At 35.2% G+C, this 21,790-nt stretch overlaps 1 protein-coding gene and 1 long non-coding RNA gene across 51 annotated transcripts in view; both read right to left on the minus strand.

Moving 5' to 3' along the window:
- Nucleotides 1-21,790, minus strand: part of SIPA1L1 (signal induced proliferation associated 1 like 1) — a 368,156-nt gene that overhangs the window by 77,138 nt on the left and 269,228 nt on the right. For all 50 annotated transcript variants that reach the window (XM_016423170.2, XM_056810730.1, XM_056810732.1 and 47 more), the window contains 2 exons: nt 14,839-15,415; nt 13,885-14,159 (listed from right to left, as the gene is read on the minus strand). In XM_016423170.2, coding sequence (XP_016278656.1) covers nt 13,885-14,159; nt 14,839-15,415 — 852 coding nt within the window. The remainder of the gene's footprint in view (nt 1-13,884; nt 14,160-14,838; nt 15,416-21,790) is intronic.
- LOC103102173 (uncharacterized) lies at nt 1,590-8,764 on the minus strand. The gene is made up of 2 exons (XR_457369.3): nt 7,451-8,764; nt 1,590-2,057 (listed from the first exon to the last, which is right to left on the minus strand). It is a non-coding gene; the product is annotated as an uncharacterized LOC103102173 (long non-coding RNA).

The following is a 21,790-nucleotide window of genomic DNA, read 5'->3' on the forward strand; positions in this document are numbered from 1 at the left end:
TTTCCATAGTTATGTGATTTATGTTCTTTCTCTTCCCTCTTCCCACTACCCTCCCATAGCTGATACATAATTCCACTGGGCTTTACATGCATCTTTGGTCAAGACCTATTTCCATATTATTAATATTTGCACAAGGGTGATCATTTAGGATTTATAACCCCAAACATATCCCCATTGACACATGTGATCAAGCAGTTGTTTTTCTTCTGTGTTTCTACTTCTACAGATTTTCCTCTGGATGTGGATGGCATTCTTTCTCATAAGTCTCTCAGAATTGCCCTGAATCATGGCATTGCTACTTGTAGAGAAGTCCATTACATTTGATTGTACCACAATGTATTAGTCTCTGTGTTTCCTGGTTTTGCTCCTTTCACTCTGCATCAGTTCCTGGAGGTCATTCCAATTCACATGGAATTCCCCAGCTCATTATTCCTTTGAGCACAATAGTATTCCATCACCAACAGATACCACAGTTTGTTCAGCCATTCCCCAATTGAAGGGCATCCCCTCATTTTCCAATTGTTTGCCATCACAAAGAGCACGTGAATATTCCCCCCCCGCCCTTTTAAAAATTAATTTATTCAGTCAATTTAGAACATTATTACTTGGTTATAAGAATCACATTATTTCCCTCCCTCCCCTCCACCCACCTTCTCCCAGCCAACACGCAATTCCATTAGGTTTTACATGTGTCCTTGATCAGAACCTATTAACATGTTGTTGATGTTTGCACTAGGATGTTCATTTAGAGTCTACATCCCCAACCATATCCCCTCGATCCATGTATTCAAGCAGTTGTTTTTCTTCAGTGTTTTTACTCCCACAGTTCTTCCTCTGAATGTGGATAGTGGTTTTTCTCATAGATTCCTCCAAGTTGTTCAGGATCTCTGCATTGCCACTAATGGAGAAGTCCATTACCTTCGATTGTACCACAATGTGTCAGTCTCTGTGTACAACGTTCTCCTGGTTCTGCTTCTTTCATTCTGCATCACTTCCTGGAGGTTGTTCCAGTTCACATGGAATTCTTCCACTTTATTTCTGGCATCATTCTTAAACTTCACATGCAATCATTTACTAAGTCTTGATATGCTACTTTACAACACATTTTACATTTATCCCTCTCTCTCCATTCTAATTGGTTTACAAAGTTTCTCCCCCAGATTACTGTAACTCCTCCTAACAGAATGCTTCTGCATGTCAAGTCTCTGTTGTCGCCAATCCATCCTCCACAAAGCTACCAAAAAGAAGCACAAGTTTGACTATATTACTTTTCAAGCTGAAGAACTTTCTGCTGCTCCCTAAATGCCTTCAGGACAAAATACAAAGTCCTCAGGTCGGATGTTCTTCAGACTCAGTTATTTTACCTTCCACCTCTATTCCTATGCACACAAAAAGCATTCAAACCTGCTTTTACCCAATTGAGGCCCTCTCCTTTATGCACTAAAAAATGGGAAAATTTGAAAAAGTAGACAGTAATCTCCAGCATTTCCTTATTTGTGGGCCTCTCTGGAGCCTTTTCACAAGGATGAAGGGGATGAGATGTCCTATACTGAACATACAGAAGAATATATGTTCTAGATCTATTTAAAAAAAAATAACTGGCTATTGGAAATTCTCATTTTGACTCAACTTACTCATAACAGTCAAGTATTCAAACGAACCTTTGATTTAATTAATATGAATCATCCCTTCAATGAGGCATCATGATCTTGCTTGCTCATTTTCTCATCTATGTTTTTTCATATATTGGCAACCATGAGTTCCTCCATCCTCAACAATGTACTAGGGCTCTTCCTTGTTTTCTCTTACTGTCCCAAGGAAAATATACTCCATTAGCTCATCTCCTCTGATAACACAATTCTTTAACAAAGTCCTTGACACTGTATATATTCTTTATAATTCCTGGTCTTGAATGAAGAGTTGTTTTTAATGATTATCAACAGAATCATTAAAATTAATGTCTATAAATCTGTTCCAGAGATCGACGATCTTCAAAATATTGGGATAGTGGGACTGCTGAGTAACTATATAGTTTCATTCTGCAATAGCAATGATAGCTGACAAAAGAAAGAAAAGAGAAGCAACTAGTCAAAGAACAGAGTAATTAGTTGCTAGGAAAATAGCAGCGGGGGTGTGAAGTGCAGAGGAGGAGAGATATGACAGAAGAGGATTATCCTATTTTGCTTAAAAAAAAAATGAAGCAAAGTGTTAATGCCTCAGCTATTCCATTTGAAGTAATATCTGAAGGGAAGAAGGGATAGCACAGCTATCAGGTCCTCCAAAGGCAGTAACATCATTTCACACTTAGTAAGAAAGTCTGAAAGCTATTTCTATGCTACTATTATCCCTTTTTTGCAGATATGATGCTCTGGCCCTGAAAGGGGAGGCCATCTGCCCTGATGCCCAGAGGTGGCTATGTGAGGGAACAGATGATTCCTGGTTCCTTTTCCAATAGACAACAATTAGATTTTTCAGCCCTAAGTTTTAACTTTGATGCTTGCTTTGTTGGGCCTAATGAATTTAGTCTATGAATGCTATTGTTGGGAAGTTGTTAAAAAATAATTTGGCTTAGTTTCTACATGTAAGGAAAAGCTAATTTCCACATCAAGTACTTGTGTCAAAAAAAATTTCATCTCTAAATCCTGCTTACCATGATGTCAGTGTGTACCTGATATTGCTGCTACCCCGGTTATCTATATTCCTTCTAGTTTCAATGCTTTCTGCTCTGATTTTGAGGACCCCAAATTACTCTAGTTTTGGGTAACAACTCTAGAACTGGATAATTTCTCAATATCTGTTTTCAGTTCTGAAGACACCTAAACCTTATTTCAAAAGATAATTAAAAAAAAAACTTTAAAAATGTCAAGACAAAGATGGAGAATGAACAAGGAAAAAAAAATTGTAAATATCAAAGTAAAATAAGTTATTAATGTAAGATAAAACTTATTCAATGGGCATGTATTGAACATAGTTCAACTAAAACTTGAAATATTTTATTTTACAATAGCACTCAAAAAACATTGTTTCCTTCTCTTTAAAATGAGAGTAAAAGTATATAAACTCTCAAAATCCTTTATAGCTCTAAATTTCTTATTCTATCAGTTACCTGTCTTGTACTAGGAAATAGGGATATGAAGCCTACATCTCACTAGGGGGAAGACAAGATATACACTCATAAGTAAATAGAGGATTTACTTGAAATAAATACATATTAATTCTCAGCAGGTAATTTCCAAAGGCTTCTTGGAGGAAGAGGTGCTTAAACTGTGCCTTGAAGAAGCAGGGATTCCAAGAGAGGGAGGTAAGGAAGGAGAACGTGGAATAATTTTTGCAAAAGCACACAGGTGGAATGCCAAGTATAGGGAATAATAGTCAGTCAGTAAGCATTTATTATATGCCTACTCTGTGTGAGGAACTGGGGATTGTAAACCTCAAAATTCCTTAGACTTATAAATGTTGGAAATTTCACCATTGGGATATTTCATACTTGGAAAATTTCTTACTGATAGTCTATTGGAATGGGAACCCCATTGGCATGGGAGGTTCCTTCTCTTCCCTTCTTAAGATTACTTTAGGACAGAAACCTTTTGCTGAACAATGGAAAGGACTTTGACCTATGCTTAAGCATAGAACAGGAATTTCTTTGAGTCATGATTGATTTTAGAATTGATACAATGGAGATACTTGTAATAAATCTCCACCCTATTCAGTCCTAACAGGATTGAGTAAGGGCTGCAGCCTAGATCAAAATTTAATTATTCCAATCTCTACCCTACTCAGGTTAACAGGATTTAGAAAGGGCTGTAGCAAAGGAGCAAAGATTTAATCATTTGAAAATATGACCTTCAACAGACATGTGCAAAAGCCAGAAACCTCTAGGCGGTCCTGGGTTAAGCTAGAGCCTCCATTGGCACAGGGAAATTGATGAACAGTGATTGGTAGATGGGAGAACTGAGGGGAGGAACTTGGATGGTTTCCTGAAAGATAGGAGGGTCTGAAGACTGGAGGAGGAGGGTTGAGTAGTGGGTCGGTGTGGTTCGTGTGGGCTCTGAGAAGCTTGCGCTGAAGGAAGCTGAAGGTGGGGGCCTCTGAGACTGTTTCTCCATTTTGGTCACGTGAGTAATAGGGACTGATCTCTTTTCTTTGCCCCAGCTATCTAAGGGCTTGGGCCTTTTGGCCCAGCCTAAAAGAAGGGGTATTTAAGCCCTATTTCCTTCTCTCCCTTTTCTCTCTCTCTATCTCTAATTACTTCCTCCTATTGTAATTAAACTCCATAAAAGATTGACGGCTGACTTAAGTTTTCATTTAGGAATTACATTGCTGATTCCTTGGCGACCTTAAATTAATATATATCAGTCTTTTAAAGTGATTCCCTTGTAACAGGATGCAAAGAAGGGTAAAAAAATTTCTATCCTTGAAGAGCTCACAATCTAATAGGAGATACAACATGTAGGTAACTGGGTACAAGAGAGAAAGCAACAGGAATTAAGAAAAATTGAGAAAGCTTTCTGGAGAAAGTGGGATTTGAGCTGGAAGCCAGGAGGGAAAGAATTTCAGGGAAGGGAAAGAAGACAGCCAATAAAAATACTTGGTGTCAGGAGATGGAATATCTTGTGGAAAAAAAAAAAGTGGGCCCAATGTCACTGGAGGAAAGCTTATATAAAGGATGTGAGAGATGGGGATGTACAAAGGATAAGAAGACTGAAAAGTGGTTTTAAAGGGCATTTAAAGCTAAATAGAAGATTATTTGATCCTGAATAGGCAAGGGAGCCCACCTGAGTTTATTGATGAGGGTGTAGGGTCAGACCTGTGCTTTGGTGGCTGAATTAAGGTTGGACTAGAGAAGAGAGAAATTATTGGCTGGCAGAGCAATTAGAAGGAGAAAGGCCTGGACCAGAGTTGTACTAAGATTAGAGGAAAGCTGTAAGGAGGCAGTTAGACAGAAGGAGACTGAAGATAAGCAGGAGAATGAGGATGATAGAAGAAACAATCAGCTGAAGAAAACAAGATAACATGTCAGTCAAGAAACAAAATTAGGGAACAGTGAGTCTGAAAGAGAAGAAAGGATGGAATGGCATCACTTATAAATGCACAGGCTGGTTTTATCAAGGAGAAAAGATATTTCTTCATGAAATAGAGTGAAGGAAGAAATAATGGCAGAAGATATCAGAGTGAAATGAGATGAGGAGGAAAGAAAAGATATTGGTGAATGACTTCAATATTTTCAGTGAAAAGTGAAGCAAGGTTTTTAGATGGAATGGTAAAGAGGAGCCAGAGAAGGTTTGAAGAGGGGTGAAAAAGTTTAGAAGAGGCACTGTGGAGAGTGAGAGAGTGAGTTAAGTTCCAGACCAGTTTTGATAGAACATAGAGTATATGAAAGGGGAAAAAAAAAATATATATATATATATATATATACACACACACACACACACATAACAAGCCTAGAAAATTAGGTTAGAGTCAAATTATGAAGGACTTTAAATACAAAGCTTAGAAGTTTCTATTTTATCCTAAAGGCAATGAGGAGCCACTTGAATCTTCTCCAGCAAGAGAATGACAAAACCAGAAGTATGTTGTAGGAATATAAATTTTTGCAGCTGTTGTGAAAGCTATATTGGGACTGGGGTGGAGGTGGGGGGAACAGGAGGCAGGGAAATCCATTAGAAAGATATTCTAGTCAAGAGATGATGAGAGCTTAGACTATGGTGGTAGAAGTGATAACTAAAAAGAGGGAATTGAGAGGTGAAGGAGAGATAAAAAAGTAGCAGCAATTCCCATAGACAGCTTTTGTTAGAGTTTGGTTGTGAAAAGGAAGTGAGATAATAATTTGAGGGGATGGAAGGAAGAATGAAACCTTTTGTTGTGGTGGCTTTTTTCTTTAACGATGAAGGAGATCTGGGAATGTTTATAGGCATCAAAAAAAAAAGCCATGGATATGAAGTGGTTAAAAATTAGGGAGAAAGAAAGGAAACTATAAGGGGTAGGCTCCTGGAAAAGGTGGGAGGGAATGGGATCAAGTACAGAAGCAGAATCAAAATCAACAAGCTACAAAGAAAAACAGATTAAAAGGATAAGGAGGATCAAAAAAGTCAGGGATGAAATTCAGTATTTAAAAATTAGAAACTAACAATTAGTGAGTGACTTCACAAGGCAGCAAGAATCTATGAAGCAAAATCAAAAGAATGAAAACAATGAGGAAAATAGGAAACATCTAATTGATAAAACAACAGATCTGGAAAATAGATCTAGGAGAGACAATTTGAGAACTATTGAACTACCTGAATATCATGACCAAAGAAAAAGTCGGGGCATTATTATTTAGTAAATTATCCAAGAAAACTGCTGTGATATTCTTGAGAAAGAGAGTAAAGTGGAGTTTGAAAGAATGCACAGATCACCTCCTGCATTTAATCCCCAATATACAATGCCCAGAAATGGTATAGCCAAGTTCAAGAACTACCAGACCAAGGAAAAGATACTACAAGTAGCTAAAAAGAAACCATTCAAATATTATGGAGCCACAGATAGGAAAACACAGGACCTGACTGCATTAATACTGAAGGAACAGAAGGCATGGAATATATTCTGGAAACCAGTGTAACTGGGTCTAAACCCAAGAATCAACTACCGAGCAAAAATGACTATACTCTTGCAGGGAAAAGTATGGTCATTTAATAAAATAGAAGACTTCCAAGCATTCCTAAAGAAAATACCTGACGTAAACAGAAAAATTTGATGCCTCAACACAAAACTCAAGAGAATCTTCAAAAGGTAATTAAGAAAGGGAAAAACCCTGGTTTTTTTTTAAGGGACCCAATAAGTTCAAATTATTTGTATTCCTATAAGAAAAGATGATATTAGTAACTCTTAAAAATTATTACCATCAGGGTTATTAGAAGAAGTATACTCAGAGAGCACAGTGATAAACTGAATAGGAGGATATATAAAAACGATGTAAAAAAACTAGAGATAAAAAAGAGGATAATGCTGAAAGAAATGGGAAAAGAGATGAAAGAAGTGCATGGGGGGAGGAGGGGAGAAGACCAATACAAGAAAAAGGAGGAAGAGATTGGCAATAGGTAATACTTAAATTTTATGCTCATTGGAATTGGCTCAGAGAGGGAAGAACAGTCAGATACACTGGGGCAGAGAATTGTATCATACCCTATAGAAAAATAGAAGGATAATAAATGGACTGGTGGGGAGGGGAGCAATACAAGTTGGGGAGATTTGGTGGGGGGTCGTTTAAAAGGCACTATATAGTAAGAGAGGAATAATAAGAAAGAAGGGGTGTGGGAAGGGGAGTAACATTAGGGATGGGAAACTGGGGAGACTGACTAAAAAGTTGGAGGGGTGAGTAAGAGGGACAAGAGAAAAGGCAGGATCAAAGGAGGAAGTCAAAATGGACAGACAGTAATCTTAACTGTGAATGTGAATAGGATGAACTTACCCAAAAAAAGGAAGTAGGAAGAAGAATTGATTATAAACCAGAATCCTACCATAAGTAGTCTAAAAGGAAAACACGAGGCAGGTAGACATACACAGGGTAAACATAAGAGGGGAGAGCAGAATGTACTGGGCTGTATAACTGAGACAAAAGAGGTGGAGTAGTAATTATGATCTCAGACAAAGCTAAAGCAAAAACAGAACTGATTAAAAGAGATAGGGATGGTAATTATGTCTTGATGAAAGGCAGTATAATGAAGAAATATCAGTACTCAACATATATGCACTAAATAATATAGCATTCAAATTTCTTTTCTTTCTTTTTTTAAAATTAAACCCTTACCTTCTTGGAATCAATACTGTATTGATTCCAAGGCAGAAGAGCAGTAAGGGCTAGGCAATGGGGGTTAAGTGACTTGCCCAGGGTCACACAGCCAGGATGTGTCTGAGGCCAATTTGAACCTAGGACCTTCCGTCTCTAGGTCTGGCTCTCAATCCACTGAGCCACCCAGCTGCCCCAGCTGCCCCAACATTCAGATTTCTAAAGGAGGAACTAAAGGAGCTTAAGGAGGAAATAGGTAGTAAAACCATACTAGTGGGGGAATTCAACCTTCTAGATAAATAGAACCAAATAAGGGAAGTGAATGAAATGTTAGACAAATTAGAGCTAATAGTTATCTGGAGAAAAATAAAAGGGATTAAAAGGAATATGCCTTCTTTTCAGTAGCCCATGGCACATATAAAGGGAAAGCAGAAATAATGCAACTTTTTCTGATCATAATGAAATAAAAATCATAATCAATAAGGGATTATGGAAAGGTAAATTTAAAATGAACTAGAAACTAAATAATCTAATTCTCCAAAACTGGTGGGTCAAAGAACAAATTCAAGAAACAATAATTAATTTCATTGAAGAGAATGACAATGAGGAAAAAATCTATGGGATGCAGTCAAAGCAGTTTTTTTGGGAAAACTGATATCTCTGAGTGCATATATCAACAAATCAGAGAGTGAAGAGTTCAATGAATTGAGCATGCAAATTAAAAAACTAGAAAGAAAACAAATTTAAAATCCCCATATAAAAACTAAATTGGAAATACCAAAAATCAAAGGAGAAATTAATAAAATTGAAAATAGAACTATTGAACCACTAAATAAGACTAAGAGGGGATACTCTGTAAAAATAAAATAAAATTAGGTATTGGTTAATGTAACAAAAAAAAGGAAGAAAATCAAATCAACAGTATTAAAGATGAAAAGGGCGACCTCTAATGAAGAGGAAATTAAGGTAATTATTATGAGCTATTTTGCCAAATTATATGGCAATAAATATGGAAATCTATGTGAAATAGGTGAATATTTACAAAAATATAAACTGCCTAGATTAACAAAAGAGGACATAGAATACTTAAAACAATCCCGTCTTAGAAAAAGAAATTGAAAAAGCTATCAGGGAAATCTCTAAGAAAAAAACTCCCAGGGCCAGATTGATTCACAAGTGAATTCTATAAAACATTTAAAGAACAACTAATCCCAATACTATACAAACTATTTGACAACATAAGCAAAAAAGGAGATTTACCAAATACCTTTTATGACACAAATATGGTACTGATTCCCAAACCTGTTATACTAAAAACAGAGAATGAAAACTATAGATCAATCTCCTTAATGAACATAGATACAAAAGCCAACACTAGCAAAAAGACTCTAGCAAGTTATCATGAGGGTTATTCATTATGACCAGGTGGGATTTATACCAGGACTGCAAAGATGGTTTAATATTAGGAAAAACATCAACATAATTGACTATAACATTAATCAAACCAACAAAAATGACATGATTATCTCAAAAAATGCAGTAAAACATTTGACAAAATACAACACCCATTCAGATTGAAAACACCAGAAAGTATAGGAATAGATGGACCTTTCCTAAAATAATAAACAGTATATATTTAAAACCACCAGCAAACATTATCTGCAATGGGGATAAGTTAGAAGCCTTCCAAATGTGATCAAGAGTGAAGCAAGGATACCCATTATCACCTCTATTATTTAACATTATACTAGAAACACTAGCAGGAGCAATTAGAGGAGAAAAAGAGATTGAAGGGATTAAAGTAGGCAATGAGGAGACCAAGCTATCACTCTTTGCAGATGATATGATGGTCTACTTAGGGAATCCTAGAAAACCCACTAAAAAGCTAGTAGAAATAAACCACAACATTAGCACAATTGCAGGATACAAAATAAACCCACATAAATCATCAGTATTTCTTTATATTTACAACACAACTCAGCAGCATGAGTTAGAGAGGGAAATTCCATTTAAAATCTCCCTAGACATAATAAAATATTTAGGAATCTAATTACCAGTACAAATATGGGAATTATATGAACACAACTACAAAACACTTTCCAAATACTGAAAACTAGATCTAAATAATTGGAAAATTATTGGAAATTGTAAAAACATTAATTGTTAATGGGTAGGATGAGTTAATATAATAAAAATGACAATCTTATTCACACCCTATACCAGGACAAATTAAGAATGAGTAAACGAATTAAATATAAAGAGGGAAATTATAAATATATTAGGAGAACATAGAGTAGTACCTATCAGACCTATGGGAAAGAAAAGAATTTAAGACCAAGCAAGAAATAGAGAATATTACAAAATGTAAAATGAATAATTTTGATTATATTCAATTAAAAAAGTTTTATACAAACAAAACCAATGCAACCAAAATTAGAAGGAAAGCAACAAACTGGGAGATCATTTTCATAACAAAACTCTTTTGACAAAGGTCTAATTTCTCAAATCCATAAGCAGCTAAATCAATTATACAAAAAAAAAATCAAGCCATCCCCCAATTGACAAATGGTCAAGGGACATGAATAGGCAGTATTCATATAATGAAATCAAAACTATCAATAAGCACATGAAAAAAGTGTTCTAACTCCCTCCTGATTAGAGAAATGCAAATTAAAGCAACTCTGAGGTACCAACTCACACCTAGCAGATTGGCTAACACAACAGCAAAGAAAATTAATAAATGTTGGAGGGGATGCGGCAAAATTGGGACATTAATGCATTGTTGGTGGAGTTGTGAATTGAGTCAACCATTCTGGATGGCAATTTGGAACTATGCCCAAAGGGTACTAAAAGACTGTCTGCCCTTTGATCCAGCTATACCACTGATAGTGTACAAAAATATTTATAGCCACTCTCTTTGTAGTGGAAAAAATTGGAAAATGAGGGGCTGTCCACTGATTGGGGAATGGCTGAATAAACTGTGGTATCTGATGGTGATGGAATACTATTGTGCTGAAAGGAATGATTAACTGGAGGAATTCCTTGTGAATTGGAAACTTCCAGGAATTCATGCAGAGCAAAAAAGAGAAGAACCAGGAGAATGTTGTACACAGAAACTGATACACTGTGGCATAATCAAATGTAATAGATTTCCTATACTAGAAGCAATGCATTGATCCAGGACAATTCTGAGGGAATTATGAGAAAGAACACTATCCACATCCAGAGAAAAGAACTGTGGGAGCAAAAATGCAGAAGAAAAGCATATGATTGATCACATGGTTTGATAGGGATAGGATTGGGAATTTTGACTTCAAATGATCACTCTATTGCAAATATGAATAATATATAAACTGGGTTTTGAACAATGATACATGTATAACTGTGAATTTTAAAACTACTCCACCCTACTCAGGCCATACTTTAGAAGATCTGATTTAGCTATTTCCTGACTAGTAACAATGGAGATACTTGGTTTAACAGAATCAAGTCTTGGGAACTATACATTTCTCCACCCTACTCAAGTTTAACAAGGTCAGGATGCCTGTATCATACTCAAAGATTTAATTATCTGAGGAAATGCCCTTCATCAGACATGTGCAGAAACAGCAGAAAGACCCCTGGGCTGTCCTAAGTCAAGCTAAGCTATCATTGGTACAGAGGAGATGCAGGAAAGTGACGTAAAACCATCTATATAAGGTAACCCACTTGCTCTCTATCCCTCTTTTCCTGGAGAGGCGACTCTGGCTGGCAGCCTGCTAGGCATTCCGACATCTTGGAGTAATGGCAGTTATTTGTCTGGGTTTGGTGGTGAGTTTGCCCTTGAGCAGATTCAGGTTCAGGCATCTTGGCTGAGACCTTTTGGAGTTCAGGTTGATTCCTTCTTCCTTCACACACCAAAACCTTACTTTCTAGATCTCCTAATCTTCCCGCCCAGTACAAGTCAGGCAGGAGAAATCCTACTCTTTTTTCCTTCTTCCTTCTTCTTAATCTCCTCCACTATATCAATTAAATCACCACAAATTTCCAACTGACTTGGGTATTTTATTATTTGGGATTTTCCCTGGCGACCAATTAAATTTTGGATTTTAAGTCACAATGTTAAAATTATCCTTTACATAACTTAGTGGAATTGCTCATCTGCTCTGGGAAGGGGGGGAAGGAAGAGGGTAAAGAAAACATGAATCGTTTAACCATGGAAAAATATTTTAAATTAATTACATTTTTAAAAAATATACACTAAGCCTTAAAAAAAAAACCAGCTTTCTAGGCAGAGGCCTTCATATTTACAACAGAGTACAGCAATTAATATCCCTATTAATATCCCAGAGCAACTTCTTAAAAATTAACAATAATTCTCAATATCTTCTGTTTCATAAAAGTATGAAATAGATTTTGGGTAAGTTTCTACTAAAACAAATAAAAGGAAATAATTAATGATACTTTAAGTGCGCAATTTGCTTATTTAGAAAATCACGTCTTTAACAACATTTTTGTTCCCAATGACCTTGGATAAATGGAACATTACTGTATTTTGAAAAAAAAGAACATAATTCGTGTTAGAGCAAAATTTGATGGGTAAATACAAATTGAAATCTTGTCAGGAACACAAAGTGGTGGTTAGATTCTTGGTTAAAAAAAAAAGAATAATAATGTTAATATTTATGTAGAGCTTACAAGGTTAAATAATTTGCATAGGGTTACACAGCTATTACATTTTTAAGGATTTGAACTTAGAGGTTCCTGTATTTTAAACACTAAACTATTCATTTATCTCACGAATTCTTTGATAGTAAAATCTTTATCTAATATCGAAATTTGAGGCAGATATAGAGTTAGTGTTTTATGGAGAAAAAGGAAAATTGGAATGCTGTTGTGAATGACGTGATTGAATGAAGTATAGGTGATCTCACCGTGAGGTGGCACAAAAGGATTTCTTCTGTAGAAATAAACGTATAGACCCTCATGTACAGACTTGTGAATAAACTACTACTGTTATTAGAATGTTACCCTCAAAACTACAATTCCCAGCACCCTATTCACTTCCTGTCATTATATGTTGACCTAGACAGGATATAAATTTAGTGTAGCTCTTTTCTCTCCCTCTCTCTCTCTCTCTCTCTCTCTCTCTCTCTCTCTCTCTCATTTTAGTCTGACAGTATTCTGAATGGTTTAAAATTATATATTCAAAGTACATGATATCCATGGCTCATTTCACAGGAGACTAAATATTAAAAGATGAATTAGGTCAGGCTACTCTACAACAATTACTTTATAGTCCTGAGGCATAAAGCCTGGGAATTCTCTCAAATTAGTTACTCCAATCACTCCTGCCCTCAGTTTCTAGTATTTCATGCCAAAGCTAAGTTAGGCTCAGATATTCAGGAATAGTGGCAGAATCTAGACCTATTATTTTTATGCAGTTCAGGTAGCACTTGGGAGTTTTACAGGCTACTTCTTGAGAATTTGACACCTCTGGTTTAAAGTACTGAAGTCAAATGACCTGTTGAGGTTCCTATGACTTCCCAGAATTTGTCTGTCTCTCTCTCTGTTTCCACTTTTAGTTTTACTAATGTATTTAGTTTCCACATTACAAACATTTGCATATTACTCTGTAAGATCTCTTATAAAAAATTAAAACATTAAAAAAAATAATACACTGATTTCACCTGAAAGTTCATGCAACATTAAACATCTGTATCATCTCCCATCTATTTAAAAAAATGAACAGAAAACTATGTTTTCTCCTCATTCTACAACCCATTGGGAGGGGAAAAGTGAAAAGATGCAAAAAAAAAATTTAGCACATATATGCATGACATGTGTGCACACACACACACACTATAGACATGTATTAGATAATATGTAGAGAATAAATTTGTGTGTATATTTATATATATCTTGCACCCCAAATCTATCACCTCTCTATAATGGAAGCTTCATCATGAGACCTCTGGAACCATGAATGATTATTATAAGTATGTTCTCAAAGTTGTGTTTACAGTGCTGTTGTGCAAATTCTTCTGATTCCATTCATTAATTCTCCTAAAAAGAAATGTAAAGAACTTTTCTCTAAAAACAAAACCATGGATTTTCTGTTGCTCCCTCTGACTTACCTTCTTGGAGTACAATCATCATGGGGTGGTATAATGACCACTTTCACTGTGACTGATGTTCTCAGAAGGTCAATCATTTGTTCATGGCTTAAGGTAGCAACAGCCACTTTACAAATTTCCACCAGGCGGCTGCCTTGCCTTAATCCTGCCTGCCAGGCATAACCATAAGGTTCCACATCTGCCACAATACCCTCATAGTTTACATGGAAGCCAAGCTGTCCAAGCCCATTTCTCCTCAAAGTCATCTCCACTGACTCACATCCTTTAGTCACAAACTAGAGAAAGAAACAAAAAATATCATTTTGAGTTAGTGAGTACAATAATGTTAAGAGATTCAGTGAAGGAAAAAAGGAATGAAAACATAGGTAAGAATTGAGATGATCATCCTGCAAATTAACTAGCTAAAGACAAATCTGCATCTTTATATTTGTTAGGCAGTTTGCATTAAAGCACCTGGGAATAGACCAACTACACAAAAAAAGGGGCTTCATTGCTTTCACTGAAAATTTAAGGACCATGACTATTGAGAAGTAGAGGAAACCAAGGGCAACAAACTAATTCAAAATATCTATTTCTCCACTTTTGAATCTGGTAGCTAGTAGAGTTCAAGCCAACAGATGGATGTCCCACTAAATTGTCATTCTCTAAAAACCTAAATTATATAATAGCGATGGGCAAATGGGAATCCTGAGGTGACTGCAGTAGCATCACATCCAAACATGTTTCTTAACACATTACAAAATATATCCTGAAAACTTAATACTACAACTTTTTTCTCTTTCTAATAAAAGATAAGAAACATTGGGAGTAAGCTAGGTTCTCTTCTTCACATCATTAAACAGTTTTTGGAAAAGCTAATAACATCACGGAAGCTTGAGCAATTTTGTCTGACATTATAAGCAGGGCTTTAGTTTAAAACAAATTTCACCTTCTCATAGAAGAGAAAGGGCTCACCTGCAATCTTTTGACAATCTCTTTGATATCCTCACTATTGTTATTGAAGCTCTCCACAGAAACACATTCCCCTCTCTCATAGAAGATTTTGATGCTGGTGTCAGTTGAAGTCCATCCTATTACATCCCTGCAGGAACAATTAAATACCACACTTTTGGTTTCTTGCTCAATGAGAACTATAAATTCATTTGAGATGCCCAGAAGACAGTCTATCTCCATTGCCTTATTGTAGTCTTTGGCATGGACACTCCATACAATGGCACCCATGCTACTGAATTCTGCTCCAGGATAAGGCTTGGATTTCTCTTTTTTCTTGGAGGCAAGAGAGATGAAGGGGAATTTGCCAGAAGGATCAATGGGAGTATTGGTTACATTCTTCTCTGCCAAATCTTTTAGGTATTCTTGACGAGTCCGGGTAGCCATGGCACGGAATTTCTCAGACTTATGAGCAGCATTCTCCGCGTTAATTACTTTGGCCAAAAGGAAGTCCCTGAACACATTGGACTTAGGGAAAGTGACTCCTTTGGGGATTGGTGGGCCAAAGGATGGCACGTCTCTGGACCTGGTTACAGCCACACTGTAAGAAAAGCAAACAAAAGGGAAATAAAGAAACTGTCATTAGTAAATTTCTCTAATTTCTCCTTTAGTGGTTTAAATAAGAGCACACTTACATGTGTCTTAATTTCTTACTAGATTACTATAAATGCAACAGATTTTTCATTTCCCGAGGGATAGGGACAGGACTTTATGATAGAGCTCTCCAAAGATGAAGAAACTCTACTATTATTAAAAGTTGACAGTTCCTCTAAAGTTCGCTAGACCATTAAGGGGGTCATTTGGTCAGTGTATGTCAGAGGTCAGATTTTAACTCTTGGTCTTCTTAGTTTTAAGACTGATCCTTTATCTACTATACCACAATGCTTTTTGTCTACTTTTCCTACCATAGACAATACATATTTCTGTTTAACACTAGAACACAGTTCTTATTATCAAGGTATGAAGCTTTATTTCTTACTCTATCATTTCCTTAAAATGAGGGTATTTCCTTTATTGAAAAGTAAGTTTAAAAGTTATAAGAAATACATTTGTAAAATTTGTGTAAAGGATTAAATTTCACACTATTTACACTGGAGAATGCCATTACCCATGATTAGATAATTATAAGTCAGGCCTAAACATAGTACTTACATGGAAATTATACTATGAAGAAAAAAATTTTAATGGTTGATTGACTATCTTTTCTTTCTTACTTACAAAGGAGGATTAAGTTTATGTGTGTAGGATCATAAATGATTGATGAAAAGACAAAAGGTATCAATAAAACTTTTTAAAAAGAAAATTTAATAAAGTGTATTTTGACCTATAATAGCACAAGCTAAATGAAGTAAATAAAATAGAAAAAAGAATTTTGGGAAATTAAAAATAAAACTACATTATCATGAAGATCTGAAGCCAGTACCACTAATTAAAACATCTTGTTTTACTCTTAATTTTTTCTTAATAGAAACAAGGATTGAAATATTTTTGACTTGTGGCATAATTTTGTTGATCTTTTTTGCTTCCACTATGAACGGTTTGAAGTTTTATTTGTGAGAAAAATGTTGCCTTTTACCTACTGCCCTTAAGACAGTCTGATTTACTAGAATCTATTTTTAGTTTAATAACCTTGAAAAACAATGCTTAAGAAATGGACATGATGAAGGAATCATGAAACAAACACTAATTACACCAGGAACTTTAAGAGTACATAAAAATAAAAACTAAATACTCTTTCTTAAAAAAAAAAGTCATTAAAAAAAGAATCATAAGGTAAATGGAGAAGGAACAGAAATGAAATCTAAAAAACAACTGTGCTTTATATTATGTGCTAATACTTTATTTACTCTCTCATGAGGGTTTGTCTAATATGTACAACATCTTTACCCTTTACTCACAATCTAATTGCTTAAAATAACTAACTGCCTCTTTTGACCTGCCATAGAAATTTAATCTTTTTAGAAATTCAATGAATTGGGACAGCTTGGTGGCTCAGTGGAGAGAGCCAGGGCTAGAGAGGGAAGATCCTGGGTTAAAATCTAGCCTCAGATACTTCCTAGCTTTGTGATCCTGGGCAAGTCACTTGACCCTGATTACCTAGTCCTTACTGCTCTTCTGCCTTGGAACTCATATTTAGTCCCAATTTAAAAAAGAAGGTGAGGGCTTTAAATAAAGAATGAATAAAAGAAATGCAATGAATTACTGTGGACATGTGAGAAGTTTTCAGAGTTTTCAGATTTCTATTTCAAATAGGAATTTTATGTTTATGTTTTATAAGTACATATACATACACTCAGATACACACACAATATATATATATATATATACATGCATGCATAGGTATATATAAAATATGTATTATATAATACACTGGATATTTTACATTGCTGAAGGATTTGTATGTGGTATCTTTGGCTTTCACTTTTAGAAAATTAATATTCCATATATAAAGATGGTAAATGAGGATCAACATTTCAGTATTGGTAAGCACGTTCCTGGCATATATTAAAATTCATACTAACAAAGCTTAATTTTAATCTTAACATAGGCTTATAAATGGGTCTACTACTTCTACTTACATGTTATCTCCAAGAATTTCAAAATACTTTACAAGTTGATTAAAAGATTAAAAAACAAAACCCTTTATGGTGGAAAAAAGAATAAGTATTGCTCAATTCTCTTTTTTTCCCTTAACAGAGAAATCAGGGTAAAGTTGCAATAGAATTATGGTCCTGTTTTAATAGTAATGCAAAAGCAGAATTTGGGATTAACAAGGTGGCGTGAATGCAAACTCCTACAAAATCTGACTTTGATGTTGGACTAGCAGTCAGGAGGTTCTGTCGAGGTTCTGCTCCCAATGAAGTGTGAGCACAGGCAGTTTAACTGGATTTCAGAATATAAGTGATGGAAGAAACCTCAGAGGCCATCTAGTTCAAGAAAAACCTGAACGAGAATCATTTCATCCTGAACAAGTGACAACACTTTAACAACAGTAATAAAATCATCATGTCCTTCTTTAGGTCTAGGCTAAGATAAATAAATACCTAGAGGGGTTTCAATCAATTCTTATATGGCTCTGAACTTGAGGCCTCAATGTCTTGATTGAGCCATTCTAGATATGCTTTAGCTTATCAATGCCCCTCGTGAAATACAGTGCCCAGAAATGAAGGGACACGTAGGTGGCACAGCAAATACTGGGCATGGAGTCAGGAGAACTTGAGTTCAAATCTGGCCTCAGATACTTACTAGCTGTGAGATTCTGGGCAAGTCATTTAACCCTTTTGGCCTCAGTTTACTCATCTGGAAAATGAACTGTAGAAGGAAATGAAAACTACTACAGGATCTTTGCCAAGAAAACTTCAAATGGGGGTCACAAAGAGTCAAGATACAAATAATTCAACAACAACAAATGAAACTGAAATTCCAGATATTGTTGAACCAAGACAAAACATGGTAGAACCAGCACGTAATCTTATTCTATATTCTATGTTTCTTTTAATGTGGACTGCAATTACATGAGTTCTTTTGGCTGAAACTTCACATCATTAATTCATGTTGAGCTTGCAGACCTCTAAAATATCAATTTTTTTTTTTCAGAACTGCTAACCACATTTGAACTTGTCAAGATGATGTTTTTAGCCCAAGGATAAAACCATACATGTACCCCATAAAATTTCATTGTATTAGGTGCAGCCCAACAAGCCTTACTTAAAGAAATATTTTCTGGATTTCAATTCCATCATCTGATATGCCAACCATTTCTCTTAGCTTTGCATGATATGCAAATTTTATAAGTATACCATCAAACCTGTTAATACTTATAAAGTGCATAGCCAATAGTGTTTAATAAATGATTGTTCCTTTCCCTTAATTTCCCTCCTTCAAATCAATTAAAAAAACATACAAAAGAAAATAAAAATATCATCGGCTAAGAATAGATCCCTAATACATTCCAACAAAAGTATTTTAACATTTTGATTTAAAGCCATTAAAAACTATTTTGTGGATGAGACCAGTCAACAAATTTTTAATCTACTTAACTATATATACCATCATCTCCCACAGATCTCTCTATCAGGTCCAAAAGAACAGCAAGAAAGATTTCATCAAATGCTAGAGTAAACTCTATCTAGGACATATAAACTTAGTTTATCATGATCTATTCTCCATGGAACTATACTGATACTCACTAATTCTTTTTCTAGGTGTTTATTGACCTGTAATAGAATTTCCTCAAGAATTTAAGTTCATTTGTCTAGAATTTACATACTCTACTCTTTTCCCTTTTCAGAAAATCAGGGCATTTGTCTTTCTCTTGTCCAAGGGTCCTCTCACATTCTCTACAATGTCTTCAATAAGTCTTGTTAGGATCCCTCTTACTCCCTATTTGTCTTGGGTTTCTATTACTTTTGTTTTGTCCTTTCTAGTCCAAAGACTACAGAGCACAGGAAAAAAAAATGAGTCAAGTAGTTCTTTTTGCCCTGGGCATTTCTTTCTTTGCTACTTCTCTTTTTATCCATTTAGCTTAAAAAGAATGCTTTCTGTAGTAAACTAAGTGCCAAATTAAACACTATGTTCTGAATCAATTTTTCAGGCTTAGTTACTTTAATTTGAAAATTAAGGAATTCTAACAGATATTATCAAAAGTTCCTTCTAGTTCTAAAATTCCATAACTCTGATCTTTTAAAAATTCATGCATAAGACATTCAAATATAGGTTTCCAAGATAAATAAGATAAAATGATAGAACACAGAATTGTTTCATGTCTCTTACTTTAAAATTAATAATCTCATCTCTTCCTTACCAATTATTTCCCCCCCTCTAGGAAAATGATGTGAATCTATTTAAAGAAAGAAAGAAAAACACTCAGGAGGGGGTGCAAGCATAGAAGTAATCTAACTATCTGCAGCTCAAGTCTTCAAATTCAATGGCTTTTTAAAGTCTATGTGCTGGCAGACAGAACATTAGAAAAATATAGTTATTGAATATAATGAAAACCTAACAATAATTAGAATGTTTTGTAATGAAAGCAGGACAGAAACTGAACCTTTAGTATATAATTATTTATTGTTCATTATTTTAGGAAAGTCATACCAAACTCAGTTTTTTAACATAAAAAATTTTCAGTAAGAAAATAGAGAATGATCTAGAAATATTTCTAGAAATAATATAACTTTATGGCATTGTGGAGAATAGAACCCAGTTCCACATAATAATTGCTCATTTGATTTTTAAGGTTTCCAATTTCATTGGAATTTCATAATATTTCATTAACCTGGACATTACAAATTTAGAATTCTTGATAATTATGCTTTATCTGGGCAAACTAGGAAAACCAACTTACATAATATAACTACTAAACTCAAAATAGGAAAACTGGATTCTAGATCTGGATCTACTATTAATATAGTGGTTTATGTGCCATGGGGGTGGGTGGCACTTTATCTATGTGAATCACACAGTTATACAAGATGGAACTCTGAGATCCCTGCCAATTCTGGTTCTACCAAAGGCACTTATTGCAGACATTTTATTTGTCTGTAAATTATACTTATAATGTATTAATTACAATTAATTACCTCTCCCTGCCAAGGTCCTCTACTTGACAAGGTAGGTATAATTCTAGATTGTATAACATGCTCTTAGATTTAATCAATATATTATATCTTCCCAACTACAGAAAACCTAATTTAATCAGCTGAGGAATAAACTGTTCTACATAAATATTAGAGATATATAATCACGTCTGATGAAATCCAGCAATTCCTTTTTAAATGTAGTGGTGGTGGTGGAAGTTGCAGTTGTAGCAGCAGCAGTAAGAATAGTAGTACTAATATTTATATACCACTTTACAAGGTTTATAAAGCACTTTACACATATTGTCATATTATCTTCATAACCCAGGAAGGTAGGTGCTTTTTATCATCCTCATTTTACCTCTGAGGAAACTGAGACTGACAGAAATTGAGAAACTTGCTGAGAATCACAGACAGCAAGGGTTGAGGCAGGATCTGAAACAAAGGCTTTCCTGACCTTAAATCTAACAGTTCTAAACACAATGCCCATAATTTAACATGGAATGTTGGCTTTTTATGAGAGAAGACATCAATTACAATAACAAAAATAACTCATGCTTCTAAAGGATGTTGAGATCTAAAGAACAAACTGCATTACTTGAAATAAGCCTAGGGAGTAGGTAGGGTACATCACAGTTCAAGTTTATAATGTTCCTCTCTAGTGCCCCCAACCCCCAATTTTTTCTACTGCTTCCATAACAGAATAAAAGCTCCTTTCCTTGGCATGAAAGACTTTCACAATCTGTCTTCAACCCACCGTGAGCTTCTTATGAAACATTCTGGAAAATCTTATACCCTGAAGAAAACCTTGCTATTCCTCACATGTGATGTTCAATCTCTGTACCCCTGGCATTGGCTATTTCTCATGTCTGGAAAATACTTATCATGTCATAAATCTAGAGCAGGAACATGACAGACCATCTAGTCCAACCCATTCATTTCGAGATGGGGAAACTGAGGTAACTGGCTTGCTTAATGTCAGTTGGGTAGGCAAAACTTGAACCCAATACCTCAGACTCAGACCTTGTGCTCTTTATACCACAACAAGCTGCACTTCCTCTTCACTGCTACCTCTTAGAATTCCTGTTTTCCCTAGTTTATCTCATACACAAATCTTTTCTTAATCCTCCAGGTCCCCCTTGGACCCCCAAAACAACTAATGCTCCCCTCCCACCCATCTACCTCATATTTTTTTTAATACACTAAATTAATTAGGATACAAAACCAACATGAAGGAGTAAAATGATAGTGATACAGAAGGGAAAGTGGGCTTGAAATTATGTGGTGGAAGTCATCTCCCATAGAGATTTATAATCAATTAACAATAAGCATTAAATAGC

The sequence above is a fragment of the Monodelphis domestica genome, chromosome 1, assembly GCF_027887165.1.
Source record: "Monodelphis domestica isolate mMonDom1 chromosome 1, mMonDom1.pri, whole genome shotgun sequence".
In the NCBI taxonomy this organism is placed as follows: domain Eukaryota; kingdom Metazoa; phylum Chordata; class Mammalia; order Didelphimorphia; family Didelphidae; genus Monodelphis; species Monodelphis domestica.